This window comes from Pholcus phalangioides, unplaced genomic scaffold, assembly GCF_987345545.1.
Source record: "Pholcus phalangioides strain wild (caught in Gottingen) unplaced genomic scaffold, Ppha-v1.0 ptg000010l_1, whole genome shotgun sequence".
NCBI classification, from domain to species: domain Eukaryota; kingdom Metazoa; phylum Arthropoda; class Arachnida; order Araneae; family Pholcidae; genus Pholcus; species Pholcus phalangioides.
In genome coordinates this window covers 5,657,698-5,670,601 of record NW_028301603.1, presented here as the reverse complement: position 1 = coordinate 5,670,601, position 12,904 = coordinate 5,657,698, and the positions used below count along the sequence as shown (strand labels likewise).

At 37.0% G+C, this 12,904-nt stretch overlaps 1 protein-coding gene across 1 annotated transcript in view; it reads right to left on the bottom strand.

Moving 5' to 3' along the window:
• Window positions 1-12,904, bottom strand: part of LOC149080792 (acetylcholine receptor subunit beta-like 1) — a 110,192-nt gene that overhangs the window by 6,002 nt on the left and 91,286 nt on the right. The window contains exon 5 of the mRNA XM_089237477.1: window positions 7,580-8,618. Within this exon, the coding sequence (XP_089093603.1) occupies window positions 7,580-8,618 (1,039 nt within the window). The remainder of the gene's footprint in view (window positions 1-7,579; window positions 8,619-12,904) is intronic.

The following is a 12,904-nucleotide window of genomic DNA, read 5'->3' as shown; positions in this document are numbered from 1 at the left end:
AGGAGGTGGCATTCTGAGATCGCATGCGCATTGGAGGCATATAGATGTTTGAGAATACATTTATTTAATGAGATAGGCTAGCAGCAGCTGTTCAGCACTTGATACGACGACGACACTGCAATTGACCGCAACTGAAAGGTTCATGGTTCGAATCCCACCCGAAACTCTATTTTTCTCCCTCTCTTACTTCACTTCTTTGCATGATTCTTTGGGTTTTCCTCCGAATACACGGAGGGAAACGGTGCTTGTTCAAGAAGTGGAGGAAACCACTGACTGATATTAGAATTACGGTACTTTACACTCGCGATCGCATTGTGTTTGCGAAAAATTCTTTTTCTTTTAGAAAAATAATTACAATATAATCACAAAAACAAAATGAATTCTTTCATTTTATTATGCGAAAAGTAATAAAACGTGTGGGGGGGAGGGGCGACTGGCTGATATAAGCCATCCCTCGCAGCAAGCACATTGTGAACCCACACACCTCCGAGAATGTCGGAACGTTTAATAACAGCTTTGAGTACACAAGTGGAAAAAAATGAAAATGAAATACATAATCATTTAAAAAATTGGACATGTAAGGCAAAACAGGAAAAAAAAAAAACAACGCTACGCGCGGAATTCGAGCCATGAACCTCTCGTTTGTCTTCGATTCTGCGCTATCGCCGTACCAACTGCTCAATAGTTGCCGCTAGCCATTCGTAACTAAATGTATCAATTCTCGAACGACCATTTGTCTCTAAAATGTGCATGCTCTCTCAGAATGGACACAGTAATCGCGAACGCTAGACGTCAGTTCCTCTCGGATATCCTTTTATAAGCATGGGAGGGGGAGGGGGGGGGGGAAGCAATGGTAGAGCACCAGATTTTTTCCTTTGATCGTTACGGTTGCCAGAGCGGACCATAATAATTATAGTTAGCTATGGCTAATTATAAATGACCACAATTATTACGAAAAAATATTGTGGCGATGACACCGAATCGTAGGGATCGATATATGTACTATATAGGATCTGGTTAAAGAAAGCGAAAGCCCAGAATTCGGATATTGGTTGGGCCAACTGGGCCATGAACTGGCCAACGTCGGGCTTTGGCAGTAACATGTGTAAAATCGACTACATGTGTATAATGTTACGTATACACATTCAAAATTCGACGTGCAAACTCTTAGGGAGGTAAAAAACACAAAACAGAATCACATTTTTTTTTTTTTATTTGTACATAACTGTGGATGGTAAGAACTTAGGACACTTGTTGTGAAACTTAATGTGTAAACGTACTGTCCTCGTGTAAAGTGCCGCTAAATAAAGAGATTTTCCACCCGCTATTGACTTTCTTTCGCCATTTTCGTTTATCCTCCAGTTTATCCTTCAGCTGATCAGGTTGGAGTTCCCGGTCATACATCCGTATGTGATTATGTTTCGCTTTTGTGTTTTCTGCCTCCCCTAAAAGTTTGTGCGTTGAATTTTGAATCGCCCTGTATATATATTGTACAAATAACCGGTATTCGAAAAATATAAAATGATACAGAACTTTTATTTGTCGTAAAATCTTTGCCTCCTGGTAGTGATTTTGATAGAGAACATTGCTATTCTTGAGAAAAGGTGTTACTTGAAAATCATTGTTAGAAAATGGCAATGATGTTTGTGTGTAGAAAATAATTCGAAAAGTTATTTTTAAACTAGGCACAGTTGGAAAAGCGAGTCATAAGAAAATTTTCGAAATTATAAGCATTCACTTCATTTTTGTAAGTGATATTTGGAAAATTAATCGTTCAGGAAAGGACCATCGTTTGAAAAATACTGCAAAGAGCATTATTGAAAACAAATTACATTTCTTCGAGTAATTTTAGAAAAAAAAATACATCTATGGTTCAGACTATTTTGAAAACTTTTTTTTTATAATTTTTATTGGTGTAAAATCAATTTTTGTACCCAAAAAGAAATTATGAAAACATTGACACATTCACTGGGAAATGAACATTAATATATATAGTCCTACTTGCAGTATAATGTTCCAGAAGTAATTTCGGAAAAAAGGCTCCGTGTATAGAAAATAAATTCTGAGAGAGGAGGTAGGTTGAAAAAGAAATTTTGAAGATTATATTATTATTATAAGCTGCTTCTGAATTTGCACTTTCGCGAAATAATTTCTAAAAATAGCATTGAGAAATCAATTCTTTACAATCATTATTAAACAAGAAGTGATGCCTGAAAAACGTGGTTGAACAAGAAGTGATTTTCGCGAATCATAGTTGAACAAGAAGTGATTTTCGCGAATCATAGTTGAACAAGAAGTGATTTTCGCGAATCATAGTTGAACAAGAAGTGATTTTCGCGAATCATAGTTGAACAAGAAGTGATTTTCGCGAATCATAGTTGAACAAGAAGTGATTTTCGCGAATCATAGTTGAACAAGATATGGTCTCTGAGAATCATTTTTTAACAAGAAGTTTTTTCCGAGAATCATTGTTTAACAAGAAGTTTTTTCCGAGAATCATTGTTTAACAAGAAGTTTTTTCCGGGAATCATTGTTGAACAAGTTGTTTCTGAACTATTGTTGGATTACAAGTTATTTCTGAACTATTGTTGGATTACAAGTTATTTCTGAACTATTGTTGGATTACAAGTTATTTCTGAACTATTGTTGGATTACAAGTTATTTCTGAACTATTGTTGGATTACAAGTTATTTCTGAACTATTGTTGGATTACAAGTTATTTCTGAACTATTGTTGGATTACAAGTTATTTCTAAGAACTGTTGCTGGATCAGAACTTGATGATTCGAGTCATTGTAGAGGAAGATATTAATTATTCGAATCATTGTTGAATAAATTAATCGAATAATTGTAGAGTAAGGAATCATTCCTTAGAACCATTGTTTAGACGGGGGATTTACAAGAGTCATTGTTAAAAAAAGGGCAAAGGGCATTCTTTGAAAATAATTGTTGAAAATGAAACTTCTGAAATTATTGTCAAAAAAAAAATTGACTCAACATATGATGCGTATTATTGAAAAAATGATTTTCAACATTACCACTTACTTCTAAATCAATTTTCGGAAAGATAATTTATGAAAAGGGCCATGATTATTATTTTGAGGCCAATAGTTGGGAATAGTAGTTTATAAGAACAATAGAAGGATGACGATTCTTCCAGGAAATATGATGTATAAGCCTACTTTTTTCGAATACTCTATATCAGTGATTCCCAACGTAGGCATCTAAGGTGGGGGGCGATAGAATGTTCCAGGAGGGGTGGTAAAAGCTACTGGTGTAACACAGGATCCTATGGGTTAGACCGCGTTGGGGGCGATGGGAGAAAAAAAAATTCTGAAAAAGTGGGGAAGATGGGATGAAAAAGGTTGGGAAACTATGCTGTTTATGAATGCAGTAAGATGCATTGATCAATAGTTTTCTGTTATAATTCATCATTCAAAAATAATCATGTCAGAAATAACAGCATCAAAAGAAAATTTGAAGCTATTCCTATAAAAAATAGAGGTTGAAAGAGTAACTCCTATGAAATAAAGTCTTATAAAATGTTAGAAAAGTGAATAATAATTGTTTAGAGACAACTCGATATTCATTCAATAATTTAGTTAAAAAATACACTAATAATCAAATTGGACTCTAAGATAAATATGTTAAGATATTTTACATTTTCGCATTATGTTTTCTAAATTATGTTAAGCATAATTTAGAAAGAATAAAAGTGTAAATGGGTAGTGAATTCTCCCTTTTATTTAGATTCGTAGGTATAATAAGCGAATCCTACGTATTCCTTATTAATCTAAGTATTCAAAAATATTAGACGATATTTCCGGAAACGACTTGTTTTTAAATTAGGAGTTCTCAGTAAAGCACAATTACAATACGAAGTGTGGCTCTGGGTAACTCTCCGATCGGTATAACTTGATTAACAAATGAAGAGCTTATATAAGTATTGAAATATCGATTTATCAAGTCAGTTCTCCTCCCGGATCAATTCCTGCTGAGTATGATTGATGATGTCAGTTATCGAAAAATATTATAAGAAAAATGGCTTTCCGGAAAAGTATTGTTCGAAAAATTATTCTTGAGAAAGAGGCATTGTTAGGGAGAGCAGAGAGTTAGAAACTTCGAAAGTTTTGCTTTTGGAAAAAGTGAAAAATCTGGAGGTCGTAATTTTTAGAAAACAGTTCTTGACTTCAGATCTGTTTGAAAAAAATGTTATCTGAAAAGCAATTGTTAACATAAAGCGTCTAGTGTGAGTTATTCACAGGGTTTTTCTACGTCCTCCTACACAGAAAATGCCGGATGTTTCACGAAGTGTTACCGCAAAGAACGAAAAATATATGGATGATTTTTAAAATTGAAAGAAAAAGGTATTAAAAATCTCAATCGGAAAGGAGTACATTCGCGCGGCTACGATCATCTCGTTTCAGTAAATAAAGAATTAAGGGGGCCTCCAACTTTTTAAGGGGTGCCACGACTCCTGAAGTCGAATTTTCAAAAGGGACTTCAAAAAAATCTTTCATTCGAAGGAGAAATGAAATACTAAAAATTTCGTGTCAATCGGTTGATTTGTTCTTTCGATATAAGAGAGAGAAGTAATGAATTATAGTGTAAATGTACACAAGAAAACCACTTTGAGCATGGTTTTCTCAGATTGTACTTTTTAAGTTCATCCGTAAGATTAAAACAAAACTACTACACCAAAAATGAAATTTTGCAGAAAAATTTATTGGGCATTGTTGCTATAAAAGGAACCTAAAACTTGAATATCAGACGATTCGTTCGAATTTCATGAATTTTTAAACTTTGAAAAATATATAAATTTCAAAAATATAATTTCAACATTTTATTTGAAATACTTCCCCTTATTTAATTGCAAAATGCGATTTTCATTTTACCATTAATTTTTCTAATTCGATTTCAGAGGTCCTGACACCCCTGAACACGGTGCAAAAACTTTCTCATGTGAAAATATTATTTATCCATTGAATTCAATTTTCAATATATATAAAAATATCTGCGTATGCTATTCTATGTGTGTGTGACAGTACACAATTTTACTTATCTCCAGTACTTTGTTTATTACAAATTTAAAAAAGCATATAATGAAATAACATGACGTCAATGAAATCGAACAAAAATTTATTCAAAATATAGAAAACTCTTCGGTCTATAAAATGATGGAAGCGATTTTATCGACTTCTACTCAAATTAATTTTATTTTAATTTTCTAGCTCAAGTATTTATGAATGGGTATGAAATCTTTTTCGTCATTTCATGAACTGTGTTATTTATATCATGAAAATGTTATTTTACCATGCACCCCATCCGGAATTTTGTAACAGTATTGGATAGCATACTCAATCGAATGTATGTGGTAAAAAATTTGAAATAAATCAATGGATAAATAATATTGTTTAAAAAAAAACTGCAGTCGAATCCCGTTATAACGAACTCCAAGAGACTGGAGAAATCACTTCGTTATAATGAAATTTCGTTTTTTAAGGAATTGCAGGTTTTTGCATTGTTCCCATGTAAACATATCTGGGGGATTATAGAAAAGTGTTTGTATGAACGAGATTTTTTGCTATAACGGTATTCGACTGCACTTAAATATTTTTAACCATTTGCCCCCGTAAGTGAGATATCAAAATTAAAAACTTCAAATGACCCTTTTACGCTTTTCCTACCAAGTATAAATGGAGTTTCGACAACTACGCGAGCCTAGAATTATTCCCTACTTTTCCGAAAATTATTAATCAGTGCAAACAGTTATCGTAAACCGTTAAAATGGCCCAGTACCACGACCGTAACGAAGTCAGAATTATCAGAAGTCGGAATTTTTATGTGCGTCGAGGGAACAGACGCACTCTTATCGCCTCTTCACTGAGAAAGGCACAATTATTTTTGTTTTCCCTGAAATTTGACGATTTTCAAGAGTGCCGCCCGTTTTACCCTTTCGCTAATTCCGGGTCAGCTCTGGACAGGAGCGTCTGAAGCGATCAACGTTTGGAGGGGAGGGGGGGGGCACGAAAGTTCTTATGTTCAAATATCCTTATGAAGGTTTCAACAACTGGCTGTTGCGAAGATATATTTTGGAAAGAGAGAAAATTCAGCTGCCCCTGTGGGAAATCGAACCCACGTCCTCTCACTTTCCGGGTGAACGCCCTAGACCACTAGACTACAGAGGCACCAAATCACTCAATCTTTTCTTGGAGCTCGTGTACACTGAAATGGACCGTACATGGACGGCCGGACCAGATACAGGCCAAGCTCACAACTGCTGACGCTGCCACCCGATGGCGACTGACCACAAGGATGACGTCACTCTCCGCTACCATACGAAGGTTTTAACAACTGGCTGTTGCGAAGATATATTTTGGAAAGAGACAAAATTCAACTGCCCCTGTGGGAAATCGAACCCACGTCCTTTCACTTTCCGGGCCGTCCATTTTCAATTACACCTTTGAAATATTCTTTTAAAATAAAATAAGAGGAAACACCCTCTGGATTTTATCGTGCTTTACGGAATAGAGCAAGTTGCTTATATTAGGAAAACATTGTTTCTAATTGAAATAACAATGATTTCAGAAAAAATTGAGGTGAAAAATATTTTCGGTTTAAATTTTTCAATAATAAAATACTATGGAAAATATATATGTTACAGTTAAAGTGATAAATCCGGTTATTATACATAATCGCCTACCATTTCGGTACGTTAGATACATTTTTAGTTCTTCAAATTGTATCAAACTGAAGTTTAATACCTTGGCGTCGCTGTTAAATATGATAAATCGTACTGAATTTATCAAATTCGCTGGTTATTATGTATAATTGTCATTTCATATTGGTAATTATGATAAAGTGGTCCCATTGAAGTGATAAGATTTATTAATTAGATGACCGCACTAGTGAGCCAGAGTCTGAACGGAATATAAGATTTAACGCATTTGTTCGAACATTCATGAAATAAATCATTTCTATAATTTACATCTACTTGCCGGAATAGCGAACTCCTATTTAAAAAATTTTACGATCGTACCCCGATATAACACACTCTCATTTAAAAAAGAATTATGGACTTAGATGAGAAAGTAGATATGTGTCACCAGTACCGAATGTGTTTAACAAGGCATCGTCACAGACAGTAAAATAGAAACGCTCCAGCCTCTATTAATAATACTGGCATACGTTCTACTAATAGATCGTCGAAATCACTGTTTGTGTGCAAAAAGTAGATACTTTTTCGGGTGTAATCTTAAAAACAAAATCGAAAAAATCAAGAATTCACACTTCTTATATCTAGGTGAATAATTCATCAAATGCTTATGAAATAGGATTAGAAATCTCAGTTCAGTACAGAAATGCATGATTTCAGTAATTGCAACTTTTTTAATAGAAACTTTGCAATCAATGGCAATTATAGAATGCTTAACATTTGCATAATTCGAAATCAATAGCAAATAAAAAAATTATTATTATTATAAAATAAGAGAGAGAAACGTCGTATATATAATACTCAGCCATACGACGGGCGAAATATTAAACATTACAGGAAGAGTGACTGATGATCGATCACTCACCTGAATGTACTCGTCTTCGCTTCTCAGGTGCTCGGCAATGAACTCAACAGCTTCTGTGGCTCTGAAAGCTTCGGGGGATAGCATGAGTGCGTCGGAAGCGTCGCTGTCCCTGCGATGTCCTAGTTCTAGAGCAGGCGGGGAAAGGAGAGACGAAGCGGCGGCGGCGCTTCTCGCTACCGTGCAGTTAGGATGGTGTATGTCGGCCAGTTCGAGCAGTTCCAGCTTGCTCTTGCTCATATGGTACTGCTGCTTCAAGGATTCGGAGGGATGGTAGTGATGGTGGAGCCCCACGCCGGGCAGCTCCATCATCCACCTCAATCTGGTCTTCTTCGGCCTCTTCATGAACAGCATCATCGGTAGGTACTTCAGGAAAACCACTCTTATCCAGTTCGGCATCCTGTGAGTCCTGGGACCGCGGAAGTTCCAGTTTATGATGATCACCGTGACGAGGATGGACGTGGTGTTCATTAAGAACGTGAACAGCAGGTACTTGGCAATGAGCGGCAGCACTAGCGACGTCGGCGGTAGGATCTTCGACACCAGCAGTAGGAAGACGACCAGGGACAAGAGGATGGATATCCCCAGGGTCACCTTCTCGCCGGCTTCCGCGGGCAGATAGAAGACGAGAATGCAGAGGAAAGATATCAGAACAGTGGGTAGGATCAGATTGACTGTGTAGAAGAGGGTCTTGCGACGTATGGTTATATAAAAGGATATGTCGGTCTCCGTAGCTTTGCCGTACTTCGAGTTGTTGTGAATGTTTAGGAAAGCTGGCACGTCCACGATGTCCCAGGTGCCGCTCTTCCAATAGTCCGACAGGTCGACCCACTCGTTGTTGTCGTATAGATTTAAGGCCACTTGGTCGCCGTTGAAGGTCCAGGAGCCGAACTTCATGACGCACTTCTGCTGATCGAAGGGGAAATAGGTGACGTCTATTGTGCATGAACTCTGGTAGATGGCCGGAGGGACCCACATCACGCTACCGCCATTGTATATTAGGACGTTGGACTTGTAACGAACCTCGTAATTGCCATCCGCACTTGAAAGAACACAAACAAAATAAATCGGTGACCAGATATATATAATAAGTAACTTCATATAACACATGAAGAGATATAATAAAAAAGTGTGACCATGAAAAGATAACCTCTGACCTTGTGTGACCTTCATCATGAAAAAGGAAAATTCATTCTGCATTTGGGAGAAATAGGGGAAACAAGGTCTCCAGCAGCAACAATTGCGGATGTTTATCTTCTTTCCTCCCCCCCCCCCATTTGTTTCCACTGGAGCATGAACACTCTCTTTTGATTATGAAGGTCATACAATGTCAGAGGCCATCTTTCCGTACACACACTATACACATGTTTACTTCTAGCTACGTAGAACAAAAATAAGATAAATATCAAATTATGTTTGAGATAATACAATGTCCGACTATGTTGATTATTAGAATAACCATTTAGACCGAGATGCACAGTATTATTTCAGCTTCAAAGTCACCATTCAAACATAAGGGGTCATTCAAGTATTACGTAAGAAGGTTTTCAGCCATTTTTGACCCCCCCCCCCCCATGTCAGCAAAAGTTAGCAAAATACTGATTCCCCCCCCCCTCCCCGTCAGGGAAATTTCGTCAGCAGCTTAGAATGTTTCATATCTTCAAAAAGGGGTGGTTGATGACGTAAGCAACCTTCACCTCATCTCCCCCCGCTGTCATCAAAAGTCAGCAAATCCGAACCCCCCCCCCTCGATGCTGACGTAATACTTGAATGCCCCCCCCCCCTAAGAATATTTGTTTACCGTGCATAAACTCACCATTGGCCAATTTGCTTCCGATTTAATTGGATCGGGGTTTCCCCTTTCTTCCTGTCTCCCTGAGAGATTTAACGCTCGCTCCAGCGTTGAACGATCCCCAGGTGATTCGACGGCTCCCAAAACTGCGGCATTGATTACCAACCCAGCCGTAGCCCCGAATCCATCTCCATAGGGCATAGGAGGGATAGAAGTTAGTGCATACAGGATGCATGGGGCTAACTCCATTTGCCGCAAACTACTGGCTAACCGTTGATCCTAAATTGCATACTTCCAACTAGGAAAAAGAACCAAATAACGAGTTGCAAGAGGAATTCGCATTGCAAAAGGTTGTATAGCTATTGAAACAAAAAAATAAAAAAAAACTTTTTATGTGACAACCTTGTCCAAAAGAACCATCAACATGGGGGAAGTGATTGCCAAGTCCACAACAAGAAAATTCTCGTTTATAAGTGCAATATTCGCTGAGATATTTGAATTAAAATGTCTGAGAAAAGTACGGAAGAACATCTTAGATAATAAACTAATGGTCCGTTATTTTATGATGTTATTTTCCCGATTTTCCTCCGATTTTTGAATCCAAATATTTCAGTGAATATTGCGCTTAGAAACGTGGAACTTCGTTTTCTTTCTTTTTTTTTGATCTCAGGAGAGACAGGGCAACAAATTCGAATTGTTTTTTTTCGGACAAGGTGTCCGTATGTGAAAAAAGTTAATTATTTTATTTTAATAATTGCATAGCCTTGTTCAAATATGAATGACGTATCTGAGGTCAACACGTTATTTGGATACTTTTTCACGTTGTAAGTATGCCTTTAGGATCATCGGTTAAAGGGTCATTCAAGTATTTACGTCAGCATCGATGGCGGGGGGGGGGGGGGTTTCCGATTTGCTGACTTTTGATTACAAGAGGGGAGGGGGGGGGGTTGGATGATGCTTACGTCATCAACCACTCTTTATGAAAATATGAAATATTCTTACTCGGTGCGCCAAATACGAGAAAAATCTTTCGCTAGCTTGTGGGCACCTGAACTAACATTCTGCTTAATGATAAATCCTTTTTACAGAGCCACTTCAGCGATCTCTAAACGTTTCAGGGATCCTTCAAGTGCTCTGGAACTGTGTCGCGGGTTACTTAAGTGATCTTTGAGTCCTACTTCAGTGAACTGAAAATGTGCTAACGGTAATTTAAATGCTCTGGAATTGTTCCACGGGTCATTTAAGCGATTTGTAAATGTGCCGCTTATTTCATTTTCACAAAATTAGGTTTGAGGGGGTAAGCCACATCACATAAACTTCAGGGCCACATTCGGTCCACGGGTCAAGGGTTTACCATACATGGCTTAAAGAGTAGGTCGCAATGAATTTCTTAAAGAAAAATTTTGTGTTCTTAGCTTTCAAATAGCATTGAAATTAACAGAAATCGACTACAATTACATATAAAGGCATTTTCTTTCGAAATTTTAATTAAAAAAAAAATTACATTAAAAAATATTTTGTTCTCTTCTGGGGGGGGGAGGCGCAAGAACCCCCTCCCCCTATGCCCTCCCCTCTCCCGCGTACGTTTCTGATCCACCAATATGTGTTATGATTCGGAGGGGCAGAGCTAATGACGGAATTTTGCTGACAGGGGGGTGGGGGAAGAGAAAATTTCTAAAAATTTGCTTACGTAATTTTTGAACCGCCCCTAACCAGTAGTTTGCGGCAAAAAAGTTAGCTCTATACACATCCTGTACATAGTAAAACCTCGCCACAACGATACTCGAAATAACGATGAGCTATCCACAATAAATATAGGCCTATATATTTTTTTTCAAAATCTTGTTTGGAACTGCATTTATTGTGATGTTGAACTTCTCTTGATACAATGATATCCTTTACTACGATAAACTCTTGTGTATCAGGAGTCCCGTGAGCTCCGAAGAGAAAACGATTAACTTATTGTTTTGACACTGCGGTGTATTATTTTGCAAAGAGTTCCGTGACCGTCATCCTATTTTTGCAGGCGGTCCGTGAACTTCATTCTGTCGTGCAAAGCGTCTTATGGGACACAAAAGGCTTACCCCACTGTTGTGTTCGTATTTGCCCTACAGTTGTAATGTTCGGGTCAATATGACCCGACTCATTTGTTTTAACTTTAATGGTTGTTTATTATTGAGTAAATTAAGAGCTTTCGCACATGAATCCAAAATTTCATCTATCAAATTTAGTCATTGAAATAATGCTTTAATAGATTATAATTAAGTAGTTTTGTTTTGAGTAAATAATAATAATGCCCTGTGAACTGGTGCTTTCTGTACAGAAAAATACTTTTTTTTACAGTAAGATATTGGTATAACGTCATCCCGCTCATAAGGTCAGTTTTTCTATAATTTTTTCTGTATAAATGTCATATTGGTCTTGTTATCATGTCACACCGTTTATGAAGCCATTTTATTCAGTTTCCAGGGGTGACGTTATATCAAGATCAGACTGTATCATGTGCGAGATGTCATGCCTCTCCCACTACATATCAAAGAGGTGGGTGTTAGAATAGTTGAGCTTTGCAAATTGTTCACATTTTAAAATTTTTGTCCTATTTAGGAATTTCTAAGGCATTATTACATACATGTAAGTAATAAATTGTCCACTCTGCTAATTTCACGAGCTATTTTCACCAGTCTAGGAAAGTAGCGAGCCATCTCCCCGTTAAAAATGTCTCGCCACAGAGAGCAACAGACCTACAACGGTGCAATTTATCAATCATTGCACTCCACTCATAGTTACAAAAACTGATGGCAGATGGCAACACTACATTCTGGCATGTACCAATTCATTAGAAATTCCGTAGAGGAATGTGTACGAGGTGCGTGTACGGTCAAGTAGTAGTAGGAAAGTTTTCTACTTGATTATACCACCAAATATTTAGAGTTGCAGCGCGTGCGATGTGTGCATGTGTTGCGCATTATTCGATGACATTTTAAATAAAGCATCCAGGTATCATGCAGAAGCTTTCAAGACATTTTGATTTTCATAAAACCTGGAGCGCTTTATGTTAATTTTTTTTCTGTAATCATTTGCTTCTCCTGAAATAAATATATTCAAGCAAGCGTTGACATTCCAAATTAAAAATTTAGTTTTTTTATCGTTATTTTACAGATCAATATCAGAACCATTATTTCCTGATTGTATGATCTTTAAGTTCTGACAGAGATTCTCCGCTGTCTGATTGTTTCAAAAGATTTTATTTTTGCATCGGTGAGAGCTTCGATTTGCATGGAGAAATAACTACTTAACGAACGTGAATAAATACCATTATTTTACAGCATGGAGAGGAAAAAACTGGTTTTCAGTTTGGTTATAAAAATAGCATGTTGATTCGAAAACCATGAGCAAATGAATAAGTGGAAAAACAATAAGTTGCCTGTGCACTAACATTCAATATTCAATTGAATTCGAAAATCACTACTATACCAATAAACAATTCCCACTAGCTGAATGATTTTCTGTAATTCCCTGAAGTTATAGAGAAAAAC